The sequence below is a fragment of the Phodopus roborovskii genome, unplaced genomic scaffold (assembly GCF_943737965.1).
Source record: "Phodopus roborovskii unplaced genomic scaffold, PHOROB, whole genome shotgun sequence".
Lineage (NCBI taxonomy): Eukaryota > Metazoa > Chordata > Mammalia > Rodentia > Cricetidae > Phodopus > Phodopus roborovskii.
Window position 1 is genome coordinate 17,473,293 of NW_026126424.1, and position 14,761 is coordinate 17,488,053.

General features: G+C 33.1%; 1 protein-coding gene across 1 annotated transcript in view; it reads right to left on the minus strand.

Moving 5' to 3' along the window:
* Positions 1-436: 436 nt before the first annotated feature.
* The window catches only part of Col11a1 (collagen type XI alpha 1 chain), a 196,362-nt gene continuing 182,037 nt past the window's right edge, over positions 437-14,761 (minus strand). Inside the window, exons 58-67 of the mRNA XM_051185635.1 lie at positions 12,697-12,750; positions 11,429-11,536; positions 10,688-10,741; positions 10,553-10,588; positions 10,406-10,459; positions 8,632-8,881; positions 4,592-4,704; positions 3,474-3,542; positions 1,293-1,526; positions 437-742 (exon numbers count right to left, since the gene is read on the minus strand). Of these exons, the coding sequence (XP_051041592.1) occupies positions 596-742; positions 1,293-1,526; positions 3,474-3,542; positions 4,592-4,704; positions 8,632-8,881; positions 10,406-10,459; positions 10,553-10,588; positions 10,688-10,741; positions 11,429-11,536; positions 12,697-12,750 (1,119 nt within the window). The 3' untranslated portion in view covers positions 437-595. The remainder of the gene's footprint in view (positions 743-1,292; positions 1,527-3,473; positions 3,543-4,591; positions 4,705-8,631; positions 8,882-10,405; positions 10,460-10,552; positions 10,589-10,687; positions 10,742-11,428; positions 11,537-12,696; positions 12,751-14,761) is intronic.

The following is a 14,761-nucleotide window of genomic DNA, read 5'->3' on the forward strand; positions in this document are numbered from 1 at the left end:
AACTGAACTCTTCAACATCAACATATACAAAGGCATTTTATTATTAATGAAAGAAAGAAAATTAGAATCATCAGAAATTACAGCTTTAGTCTTTGTAACACTATTATTTATTGTCATCACACTTCCACAATTGTCATGAAGTTAGAGCTAGGTGGGATTCAGAGTCTTGTGCAAGCTTTGGAAATGGACACATGAATGACAGTGTAGAACTGTACATAAAATAATTACAATTTATTAAACACACTTTTACTATATCTTTGATGGATTGGAATGAGCACCATATTTTTTTAATGAATATATATTTTCTCTCTCTGTTTATTTTTTTCTTTCTACAGCACCAAAGAAATCCAAATAGGAAAAGGAGAGATGATGATTATGGTCAAAAATGAGCCTTGTTGCCATCTCAGCCATACTATCTTACATTTTTACGACTATCAAACTTCTTCCCTCTCACTGTGCTTCCAGGAGGCATCGGTGATTCCTAAACACATGTTCCCTACTGTCCTTATTCAAAGCTTGTATATGGCATGAATTGGGTTGGTGGCAATTACCAAGGTACTTTCTCTGTTGGTTTCACATACTCTCCATCCAAATCTCAGCCAAGAAAGCAAACTGGACCGACTTCAAATCCAAACTTCTGACTCTGATCACCAAAATCATTGATCATTACATCAATGATGGGTACCTGATCAATTTTTGGAGTATTGATCTCAATCACAGTCTTTTCATAGCCTTTTCTGAACTGTAAAATTAAGCAGAAAATAAAGTTATGTCATCACTTAATATTATTAAATTCATGTTATTTTCCTATCTAATATAAACTAAGAAATTGAGAGAGGTCAGTGATAAATATGTAAGAATTCATTTGCTATCTCAGATGTCACATGAAATTTTAAACTTTGCTGACAATTAAAATTGCTATATTTAGGGGGCTGTTATGTTGTTTTAAATTTTTTATCTGAGTGACTATTGGTAATATTTTCAAATGCTATATATAGATACAGTAACACTTGATCTAATATTATCGTTTAATATATCTTCAAAACAAAATGTTTAGGTGTGTATTTCAGAGTACTGTGTGAGTGTGTGTGTGTGTGTGTGTGTGTGTGTGTGTGTGTGTTCCTTAGTGGTTTCTAAAATGTTTTATCTTTATATGTCATAGATAATCACTAAATCTTAATAATACTCAGTATCTGTTTTCAGAGAGACATCTAGCTTTGGGCCATAGCAAGGCTATCCACATTCCCTGTCAAGCATACCCACAAACAAAGGCACACTGAGACGGGACTCACCGCACATCCGTCATACAATGCTTTGATGTGTGGGTTGTTCTCATAAGACATTTCCTCATCATTAGATCCCAGAAATCGAAGTGCTTTGTCATAACTTGCTGATGACATGTCATACCATGCAGTTGACTGATGGCAGTGGTAGGTGAAATTTTGTCGGGCAGAGGCAGTCAGGAGTCTCAAGAATGTCATTTGCACCATATTAATAGAATTGCCTTCTATATCTAAATATGAAAGCTGGAAAGAAAGGAAAGAAGAGGCACATGAGAACTCTTCTTCTTTCTTGATATAAAGCATTAAACACTGGCCATGAATATTGTTGCCAGGGCTTCATGATAATGAATGGAATATTACCACTTTATGAAGAAATAAGACTTGACCCAAAGTCAGCGGCTTTGTCAAGAAAACACTGTGATCCCCTCATACACTTCAGTTACTACAATACTGCTTATATCTATGACAAATACATTTTTCTCTGCTTTTGTTTTCTAATTAGTAAGTACTATAAGAAGACAAATGTGAGTCTCCAAGAGATACTTCAGCTTAGTTATTAATCTTTTACGTGGTAAGATAGTAAAACAAGAGAAATTCAGAAATCTTGGTGTGAAGTAAAGGTTGGTTTTTATTCTGTTTGAATTTCAGAAATTCTGTAATATATCTTATTTACCTGAATCTTTATCCATGTCCAAGTGACCATAGTCTTCTATGGTATTTTTGTTTCTTAGCATAGATGCTAATTTGTCAATTTTCAGATAATGTATAGCTTTTTTAAATCAAAATTTTCAAGCATAGTGCCACAGAAAACTTTTGTCACTAATTTGCATCAATAACTTTGCTATTGATATACTTAGCTGCAAATTATTGTGGTCTAATGTCTTTATCAAGTATTTTATTTGGCATGATTGAAGTATCTGTGTTCTCATAAATTATATAGCCCAAAATTTAAGAGCCATTCAGATAACTGATTGAGATGATACAAATCTCTCTCAAAATTCAGTTACTTAACTTTACCATTTAACAAGTTAAATAGCAATTCTTATGAGGTTGAAAATGTATTTGAGATGTGCTTCACACAAAGTAAAATAAATAAAACTAATACACACAATTCTAAATACTGTATTGTACCTCATACAGATGAAAATGAACTAAGACTAGCATGTAACTTGATGACTAAATAGAAAATTTAAAGTCATGTGGAAGTCCACACTGCAAATCTTTACCTAATATGGATAGGTAGGTATATATATATATATATATATATATATATATATATATATATATGTAAGGAGACCAAATGAATAAATCAATACCAGTGGAAAGTAATACCATTTAAAAATATTAAATAATTAAATATCAGGAATAATGGAAGAATTTGAGATATTCTTAATGAATTAAAAATGCATATTTTATCAGATCTTAATATAATTTTAGAGTTTTAATTTTATATTATCTTTAGCATATTATTTAAGTTGAATTTGTTATTATGTAGAAATGAATGGTCAATTGGTTGACTATATACCTGAAACTATAAATCAGGGGGTAAAAATCCCAAATCCCATAAGTTCTTATGGGAATTAGGAACAAAAAATTATTGGGTTTCAAGTAGACAGAAATTAAAATAGGTAGAGTCAGAGATGTTAAATAGGTGTTGTGTTTTGATTCTTGCTAGTTTTAGAAAAAATAGTTTCAGATGTTAAACTGGATTATCTATTTGATCACACCTTTTTATTTTATTTTTTTTTTCAGAAATACTTTTAGTTATTTTGTTTCCAAGCCTTTAAGATACTATAGATGTCTGAAATCTCATACACTGGCAAGTGAGAAGCTATACTATTGCGGTAAATAAGGATCAGGATAAACAAATAGGCCGAATAGATGTTTATTCAGGGAGAAATAACTTACAACCTAGACAGATGAACACCAGGAAATTCAACCCGATCCTCTCCTGTCCGAGTCACGCCAGAAAAAGAGCGCCTTCCTGGCCCCCTCCGACCTCCTTCCTCAGGTCACCTCCGCCCATCGCTCCACCCCCCAATGGGCGTGGTCAGTGCTACAGAAGGACTACCTCACTACACTATACTGCATAGCATCATTCGTGCTTTGCCATTAAATAACTGAGGACACATAATTAGAATTTTGCCTAAGGATTTCAAACTTTTGTTGCATGTGGAGGAAAGAACATACCAGTTTTCCTCTCTTAAATTCACTGTACCAGCTTCCTGGTTTCTCCTTTGGCCACGATGAAATTCTTACCTATTACGAAAGAATGGGAGAAAATTATATATATATATATATATATATATATATATATATATATATATATATTCAGAAAATTTTAATTAGGTTAGGGACTAGAAAGTGTTCCAAATCCTATGGGCCCCATCTTATACAAAATGAGATAGGAGCAAACTTCAAGCTCGATCCTGTGGATTTCATGGAATGAAGCCTGAGCAACTTTCTGGCTAAAATTAGAGAAAAGGGAGAGACTAACTCAAAACTGAATGTCACAGGTTATTAGGGAACAGAAATTATGTAAGTGATGTCTTATGTCTAGTGTAAGACCTCTTAAATCTTCTCCAAGAGAGAAGCATGACTCATCAAACTTTCTCAAATCATAGACATTTCTTCTTAAAAGACTTCTCACACATAAAGCTAGCAGTTTCCACCCCCTATCTCCCCACACTACTTACTAAGAAAAACAAGATTTATCAACTGAAAAAATAAATCTTATCCTACTTATAAAACAACAGAAAAATATAATTATGTCAGTTGAATATACTTCTTTATACTGAAGATCTGCTTATATCTTTAGAAATACACCTCTGATGTCTAAATAATATGAGCTAAAATCAAGGAATTTCTTTGGGGAGACAAATATTCAAAATATATGTAAAGTTGGCATGTGTTCACTTAAAGAGGAGATTAATATTTTACAAAATTTTGCACTTTGAGCATAATATGCAGCTGCAAGTTCTATCATGTGATAATTGGGCAGAGACTACCATATACACTCTAAGATATGAGAGTCAGCTGTGCTGTGTCATGGAAAGCCACAGAAAATGTGAGAGCAAACAGGTGCTTTAAGAATACATCTGGGTAAAAACATAAAGGAAACAAGTGTCTGTAAACCGTGTGCATCAGCTTGGTGCCTTATTCATGTTTATGCAAATGAAACGTTCTAATTACCCTGCAAGAAAAGCAGATAAATGAAAATACGACAGTATAATTTTCCTGTTTAGTTCAATATTGCAAAAACATGGCAGGAACTGTCAACATCCACCACCAAACAGATTGGTACTTACTCCTTCAGATTTTTTGTCTGGATAGATGCATGTCTCACCACCAGCTGTGAAATTGCAGTACACTTTGAAGGAATCTCCAGAACAACCTTGATTAGGATCAATCCAATATTCACCTGGAAGTTAAAACAATAAAATCTTATATATAAAGCTAACAGTATCAAAATGAATTGCATTTGATATGAATTTTCATGCTTTGTTTTTGCCATATATGAGTATATATTCAAGTAGAGTTATTTTATGTCTCCTTTGATTCAAATCTTGCTAAAGAGCCAAAACAATCATTATTATTACTTTAGTTCCTAGTGTCTCTGTAATGCTTAGGGTTAAGTTTAAATGTAACCCTTCAACTATGAATATTATGTTTATCCATTCAATGAATAAAACTTCATTTAAATTAGAATCAGGTGCACTTGAGCCCAGATCACACATATATCATCACATTTTAGTAATCTCAGTGCTGTAATCAACATATTTTTAAATGTAGCAAAAGAAGGTGATTGATCTACATTGTATTGGGGATTTTAACATTATTATAGAGAAAAATTCTTATAGTAAATTAGCATTTCTTTTTATACAGTGTCCTAAGATGAACTGTTTTCTGCTATTAAAGCCATATTGAAATGTTGTAGAACAAACTTGATTATGTTAACGACTATTATTCGGTGTTGAGTGAGAGCAGTTGGTAAATAATAAGAATAACAACATTATTGTTTCACTAAACAACACATTTTACTTAGTGATATTAGAAGATAAATTAGATATATGGTAAATTCTTTGCTCTTTTATTACCATTCTTAGGTTGCTACTTCAGTTCAATTATTGATTTGAATTAGGGCAACCCACTGATTATGAAGTTAAGATTTGTGTGTGGGATGAATGCATGTGTTTGTAATGGGCATGTGTTTGCAACTGAACATGCATGTGTGTGGAGAACAAAGATAAATGTTGTGTGTTTTATTCTATCCCTCTATCTTTTTTTTTGGGGGGGGGACAGAGTGTCTCACTGAACCAGGAGCTCACCCATTTAGCCAGACTGGCTTGCTAGTGAGCTCCTGAGGTCCTCTTGACACCTCTCCTCCAAAATTAGGATTATAGATGTGTACATTTATAACCAGCTTTTATAAGAGAGCTAGAGTTAAAAGCTAAAATCTTCATTCAACAGATTTATCCACTGAGCTATCTTTCTAGTCCCATCTAAAACTTAAAAAGCTCACATTGATTATTGTAAAAGAATAGAGATTCATCTGATTTTTATATTATTTAATACTTCATGTATTATTTTATTTTAATGGCTTTTATAGTATCTATTTTATATAACATGAATACCTTAAGTACAAAAATATTCACATTATTTTCTGACTATATCATCCATATATTTGCACATGAAACAAGCCAAGATTCTTAGGAAAACCATACAAGTAAACAAAAATAATCCATGATTTCAGCACTTATAGTATATTTGATATTTTGTATACTTCTAAGAATATATGTTTGAATCCTATAAAACACAAATTTGTATCATTTTCCAATTTGCATCAATTCTTTCTGTTTTTTCACAGAGTCCTTAAATACTCATCTTTATTATATATTAAGAGATGAATTCTTAAAACACATTTCTTCAGTAAAATTGTTGACTACCAGGGCTGAAGAGGTAGCTCAGCACTAAAGAGTACTGGCTGCTCTTTCAGACGATCTCGATTTATTTTCCAGCACCCACAACCTTCTGTAACTGCAGTCTCAGGGAATACATTGCCCTCTTCTGTCCTCTGTGAGCACCAGGTATGCATATGTTGCACAGATGCGAATATATATGTTTATGTATGTATATAAATGTAAACAAACACCAATAAAAACTTCAGGATGTTAAAGTAGTTCCAAATCCCCAAATCCCCAAATCCCATAGATATACATCCAATTTGTCTCTAATTTATACATCACTCATTTAGGCACCATAATTTTCTCTCTAGAAAATCTATTAGCTCTTAACCAGTTTCCATTAACATTGTTTGTGTTCTTCTAATTTGCTACAAATCATTTAGTAGGCTGCTCACCACTGCTTAATCTCAGTGAGATATTTTTGTTTTGTTTTAAAAAAAACAAGGGCCTTGCTTCATCTTAATTTTTCAAATGTTTGCCACTCTTCTCCTGGAAGAATCTTTTGATTATTAACATGACTGATGATCTCCTTATGGCTTCATAGGAAAAAAAATACTTTTCAAACTCATTAGTATTATTTTAATCCAAGTAGACACATCTTCTTATTGTATATTCATGTTATTTTCATAACAAATATTATAATATACTTTCTTGTGCTTTCTTAACTATATGGATCATTTCTGTGCCATTAGGTTTGTATTTAACTACCTGTAAGTAGAACCACTACTCAATAATGCTCAAATAAAGACAACTCATTTAACATGCTCTATAGTATTAGTGAAGTAGGTTAGTAGATAGAGATTACTGCAAAGTATAGCCAACAATGAACACACCATTCCTGGACTTTATAGTAGTTTTCACTTTAGTTCTGCTTCTACATCATAAGTGGTTAAAAATTCAGCACATGTTCTTTTCTTTATACTTGGTGATTAATTTTCCATGATTAAATCATTTATTGAGTTCTAAATTTTATGACTTGCATGTCATAGGCATATTCACTTATATTCATTTCAGTGTCCTATGAACCCAACAGGAACCTATTGATTATCAGTGATTTTAAACGTCACAGTAGGAAGAGTAACTTTCTAGCCATATATTAAGCTAAATCACATCATTTCTTTGCTTATTGGATGCCAGCTAAAAGCAAAAATCTCTCATAAAGTAACTGAACTAAATGTATCTTTTGAAATAAATACTGATATAAAAACCATGAATGCCCATTTATGTATGATCCAATTACTATGTTTTATTGTTTATGGACTATGCTTAAGATAATACGGTTTTGTGATGGTTATCTTTTAAAGTGCTACTTGTGAATTATATTAGACTTTTCTAGAAGTACTGAGTTATGTATGTATGGATTTTAATATTAATTTAAAACCAGTCATGCAAAACAGTAATTTCCTGGTTATGGAAGAGGATTGGTTATACTTCAGAATAAAGTGGAAGACTGAGAATTGGATAAGTGTTTACCACTCAATAATTAATCAGATGATTTTACCAACTATTTATCAAACTCGAAATTGTTAGTTACTCAGAAAGTAATGATACAAGGCATTTGAGGTTGTAGGCACAGTGAAGAGTGAAGAGCTACTTGTAGTTGTTCTGATGTACCAATGGAAAATAAAAAGAGATTTAGTTTTAGTTTATGTCTATGGTTGTTTTGTCTGAATTTATATATGTACAATCCACGTATGCTGCCACCTATGGAGGCCAGAAGTTCCAAGAATCCTCTGGAACTAGAGTTACAGACAATTGCAAGATATCATGTGGTGCTGGAAACTGAGCCCAGAGCCTTTGCAAGAGCATCCCATGTTCTCAAAGCTCTCTGGCTCTGAAAACTCAATTTTGCCAAAAGTCATCGTGATTTATATGTATTGTATTCACTAATAACATGGATCAAATACTCAGCTTTTGAGCTACTTAATCTTATACATATTACACATGTTATTATACATAGTATAAGTCATATTAACATGTCTGTATTAGTTAAAAATTAAGGCAATCATTTTAATATAAGATTAGTCATTAACATTAAGTCAGTAAGTCAGGAATAAATGTTGTGGCAGGCATGTTTGTGCACATATAATACTATGCTGTGAGACATTTACATGGCCAAATATATCTGTGCTTAAGATGACTATCCATAAATAATCCTGTCAAAAGTTAATGAAACATTATTTTGTACAGGATTTTCCAAAGCATTTCATCAACTGCATGCTGTAAATAAGTTGCTTTTTCCATCTACAAGGCTAAAAGTACTAATTATTTACTTTAGCTTTATGTAGAGTCTATATTACTTATATTAACAAAAACAATTGTACTGACAAGGCACTTCAGTTGCTGAGTAGCTCAGTGCATTTGCTTAGTCATTATGGACATACCATCTGGGAAGTCAGGATGGCTAAGTTGTAGGTCTTTGCATGTTCGTGCTGGATTGTTCTGTGTACCCATTGGAAACTTCATATGTTCAATGTCTTGTTTCAGAGAATTGAGGGAACCAAATATTTCCTCCATTCCATCTCCATAATCAAGAATATTATCCCCTGCATCAGCCTGAATGCTCTCAGTATGTCTTCTTGTCTTTTTGGGTGACAAAATTGGTAATGGCTGGATGACTTCTCCAGGAGGACCCTGTAAAGGAATTGATAAGAACAATATTATTTCAGAAAACAAAACATTTTGTGAAAGAACTTATTACTTTACTATATGCTTTTGAAAATTATTTGGGTTAGCTATCAGTTGCTAAAATGATAATATGATATATATGAAAGCAATTTTAGACTCTCTCTCTCTCTCTCTCTCTCTCTATATATATATATATATATATATATATATATATATATCTTTTAAAAAAAGAACATAGTAGAGATATTGAGGTAGGTATACAAATCAGATCTTTGCTTGTGTACTACCTGTAAACTAAGATAGTTTGGAATTTTGCTGGCATATTATACAGACTACTCTGTTATTTATTAAATTAGTTTTGACTTATATATCATATCCACAACTAGATATTAGAATTTCTGAGGAACTGAACACTGTTACAAAGTTCTTAGGGTATCCAAATTTTGTCTATTTCGTTCAATAATAACTTAGTTTCTGAAGGTTTAAAAAACCAGCCATTATATTCAAAATATGTATAAACTTACATTAACCTGTATTACTCTGGAAGTAAATGCCATCAATTTAATTTACCCATAATGTGAGCATAGAACCACACGAACAGTTAATGTTCATCATCAATGGTTAAATTGTGCCCCATATATATGTATGCCCCATAGTATTTCTGATCCTTACCATGATAATTCAGAATGAAATCTTTCTCATAACTGGGATGGTTGAAGATATGATTAAATAAGATGAAGTCACTGGGCATGGCCTAGTGTATAGTGACTGGCATTATTATAATAAAAAGAAAGTATGGTTACAGAAACACAGATCTAGCAAGATTGAGGGATTAGGACAAGGATGTCATGTATAAACTTAGAAGTTCCAAAATAGTTTCTTCCCCCACAGCTTTAGAGGAAGCCAAGCCTGTGACAGCTTGTTTTAGTATTCCAGCCTCTACAGTGGCTCCCTGCTTGTCTTTGGCCCCAGTTGTCTGTCTAAACCAATACAGGTACAGTTGGAGATACTTGAGCTAAAAGCGAACAAACAAAATCCCCCCAAAACAGAATATGATTTCTTATATAGAGGTCTACACTTTAATACTAACACTTTGAAAAATGTCACAGCTAACAAACAGCACTTACTTAGCTATTATTGTTTCATGTACTGTCGTCAATATATACAGTAGGAAAAACACACCCTGGGATATGAATTTTCATCTTTATTTCTGGAATCAGTTATAAATACATTTCTGTGGGCATATATTCTATTAGTTTCATTACATGTGACCAAAGTGTACATGGTTAACTTGAAAAATTGAAGTTTATTATAGTACACAACTAAGAATCTTTATATTTATGGAGTGGTATCAATGAAAACATAAATCTTGACATATAAATTGATTACCTTAGGGGCCTAGTTGCATTTTCCTGCAAAATCAATATTTTGGACAGAATATGCTTTTCCCTTTGCCATCTAAGTCCAGAGAAACAAGTGCCCACACCCATATGCCTACTAATAGAATATTTCTTGCTAATAAACACTTACAGGAGGCCCAGGAGGCCCTGGCAGACCACTGTCACCCTTCTGGCCAGTAGGTCCCTGTTGGAAAGAAAACAGGAAAATTTATGAAGTGAGATGGAAATTCATCAGGCTTCATTGAAGCGTTAATATGAAAATAAGAAAAGCACTTACAGAAGATCCTTTGTTACCCTTCGGTCCAGCAGGACCCTAGAAAACACAAAGGCAAAAACATAGGTAAAAGTGTAGACTAGAGTTTGTACTGACAAGCTTGTCATTTTTCCTGTGTTTCTTTTCTCTTGAACTTACTGGTAATCCTGGAGGACCAGGAGGGCCTATGGGACCAGCAGGACCTGGGATGCCCTAGAGAGAGAAACAGTATTAAGTTAATTACTTTCCTAGTTCATTTGATTTTCATGTTTTGAATATATCCATTGCAAACCTCTGAATATTTAAAAGCATCTAAAATGTTTTGTTATTAATAAGAGAGACTCCTTTTTTATGGTAATCCAAATGCTTTGCCATTCATTGCAATATAGGTCTTTCGCATTATGTCACTATCCTAAAGACATACTATTTGGCACTTCTGTAGTTCTCAAATTAAGGTCTGCATATGACGTGGATTCAAGAACAGCTTGTACAAATGTCTATAGTGCTGTATCTTTTGTTATTTTAAGTTAAATCCTATTTCTATTTCATTTTATTTATTTATTTTATTTTTTTGTTTTTTTGAGACAGGGTTTCTCTGTGTAGATTTAGAGGCTTTCCTGGAACTAGCTCTGTAGACCAGACTGGCCTTGATCTCACAGATATCCGCCTGCCTCTGCCTTCCAAATGCTGGGATTAAAAGTGTGGGTCACTAACCAACACCCGGCTTAAATCATATTTTTAATATATGAAAATATTAAAGATAAAAACAGCATGGGTTAAAACAGACAAGCACAAAGGTGCTCTAATGCACTCCAAGGATCATGATGAAAACATGTGTCATTACTCAACTGTATTTGTTCTGGTACAATGAAGTAGGAAAGCCAACTACAAGGTACTCACCCCATCCCCTTTGGCTCCTGGAGAACCTTGAGTCCCAGGGAGTCCTCTGTCACCCTTTTCCCCTTGTTCTCCCGGAGGGCCAATCAATCCAATTAAACCAGGATGTCCCTATAGCAAAGACAGAAAACAAACTAGTAATGTAATATATGTTATAGCAGTGTTCAAGTTCTAGTCATAAGATACTTTATGTTGTGAGACATAATATCAAAGGAATGAAGGGATCTCTGATAACATCTCTATATGAAATTTAAAGTTTAGACCCTCCATCTAATATAGTGGAACATTTATTGCTTTTGGCAGAGAAGATATAATATTGATAAAAGAGCTTTCTAAAAATAACAATAATCATCATTTGCGATAAACTTAAAAAAATAATGTCCAAATGGAGTATCGGTAACATAAAAACCAGAGAACTCATTATTTTAGTAAGCATCTAATATGAAATGTTTCCTATTCTTTGGGGGAATGTTTTGTCTCTAAAGAGTTCTATAGATATAGAATCTATCCAAACTGTACTAATTTTATTATGTAAAGAGATCATTTTTCTTATGTGATACAACACAATAAAATTATGGGATTACTTGAAAAAAAATTCTGTCTTAAAACTTTTACTTTCATGTTAAAAACGTAAAAATGGTCACTGCTATTCAGTCTATTTGGAGGTGTTATATAGCATTACCATATGCTCTCTCCATACAGTGTCTAAAAGCAATCATTAAGAAGAAACAGCTGGGGAACTTGCATAAGACCAAACTAGGACCCAGAAAGTGGGTGTCAGTTGGGAGGGGGCTTGGACAATATTCATCCCTATTGGCTTTTTTGAGCCCATTTCCTATGCAGGGATACTTTCTCAGCCTAGATACGGGGGTGGGGGGGCATGGCCCTGTCCTAAATGATGTGAGAGACTTGGATGGTTCTTGCATAGGAGGCTTCATCTTCTCTGAGGAATGGATGGGGGTGTTATAGGAAGATGGTGGGTAAAGGGGGAGGACAGAAGGGGGATGGAACTGGGATTGGTATGTAAAATAAAATCGTTTTAATTTAAACTAAAAAATAATTTTAAAATGAAACAGCTCTCATGCTGGAGTATTTTTTTCACTATCTGCATATTTTTCTTTTAAATACATTTGAGAATCTAAGAATTGTTATCCTTATCCATAATCAGAATGACAGTGGTAAAGTTGGATAACGTATTTTAAGTGACTTTTAGAAAGTTATTACATCTGCTATTACTGTTATAAAATCCTGATGACATATTTTACTCTTACCTTTTCACCTTTGGAGCCAGGGTCGCCTTTGAGACCAGGTAAACCAGGAGGTCCCTGAATCAAAAGAAAACAAATAAATTCACTGACAATGAGTATTATGGCTTGAATGTGAAATAACTCCCATGATGCACTGTGTTTGGTTCTGTTGCTAATCAGTGGTGTTCTACTAGAAGGCTTAATAACTCTGGGATCTAGGCTTAGTGGCTGACATAGAGTGTAGGGATGGTCAGGAGTGTTATAGGTTGCCAGGGTAGGACCTCTTCTCTACTTTCTGTTCAGCCTTCCTTACTTGAGCATGCTGTCTCAGGCTCCTGCATTAGGGACAGTGACTGCTCCAGTTACTATGTCTTCCCTGCCTTGCACCTTAGAGTAAAACTAAATACTTTTTCCAAGTTGCTTCTGGTAAGTATTGTGTGTCAATATCCAAAAAAGACTATGAACTAAAACTTCACATTTTAGTTGCAGAGCAGGTTTTTTTTTTTTTTTTCAAATACAGAGTTCAGTCAAGGTTAATCATAATTGGTGTTATTGCATTTGTCAGGATTATAGTGAAATTCATGGTCTTTAAATAGCATGGAGTTAATGAGTAATCATAATACTGATAATTTAGATTAAATAAATGTATGTGAAATTTCAAATAAGATACAACTTATATGGATTTTCATCTTCAAGAAAGCATAAATTATTAGTTATAATAATTGAAACAGAATGGATTTACAAATTATACATGCAATCCATCAGTACTTCCACGATAAACTGTAGTTTCAAAGCATATGTTATTTTCAGTAAAATTAAAGCATAATTCTCAAGATTTTAATAATCAAATGATTTTTAAAAACACAGAAAAAAGTCAGATAAATATTATGTTGTATCTCAGTAACAAGTATATTGAGATGATTTGGAATGGTATATGATCCTGTAGAGAAGAGAAAGATTACTTCTGGGATACTAATTTGAAACCATGAAAGGCTGTGGCTAAGTCTCTGCATTCTTATTTTAAGTTTTGTTTATACTCTCTTAAATATAAACCAATTTAACTGTGATCTTTGAAGAGAAAGATGCATCAAGATGCAAAATGATCCCAAAATAATTTAATCCTACACCTTCAATATTCACAGAAATAATAACAATTTTTTTTTGTATCTGGTTAACTTGTTAGAAACAGTCACTTACATTATAAAAACTGACAACAAATTCAAATCCAATAATCAGGTTGAAAGCTCAATATTCTTTTAGCCTGTCACACTGAACTTCTCAGAGTAGTGACAATAACCAAGGAGAAGATGATGTTACTCCAGCAAGGTAAGGCAGTATGTGTTAGAGAATGGCAAAGCAATTTAGCAAACCACTGAAGGTGAGTCTCAAAGGAAGTGCTCTGAATTAGATTTCAAAAATTTAGAGATAGAAAAGGCTCCCACACAGCATCCAGGGAAATGAGTGGAAAAAAAAACATCCATTATAAGAATTTACTGAATAGAACTAAGGAATAAAAAAATGTTTAAAACATCTCAAATCTTAATTGAAAATCCTTGTGAGCCAGAAAGGGTTTTAGCAAATTGTAATACAGTGCTTTGACTGTAGCCATATTTTAGAATATATAATACTTCACTATTTTTCTTTGCCTTAAAAGTTCATTGCAATTAAAAGGCTTGCAAACTAAAGACTCCAGAAAGATCGAATGGATGATGCATTGGGTCAGAAAGTCACAGCACCAACATATCAATTAGGCTTCTAGATGACAAAGTCAATAGAAACAGCATGCTTCAGATTAGTGATAGATTATCCTAAACCTTAGAATGTTTCAATGATTTACAATTCCTTTCATCAACAAAGAATCATACACGAGCTTACAAACCAACAGGAAAATATAAGGACTTGACCTAGCATTTATAGACTTCACCCAACATTATTTTCTTCTTCCACTACATAGAAAAGAACACACATAAAGTGTAAGGCTTTCTTCGTCAGTTAGTTAAGTAAATGGAGTTTATTACTAGTCATTTATTAGAGAACCTCCAATAATAGTTCAATTTTGAAACTGTTTTTTAACAACAAACAGTATTAT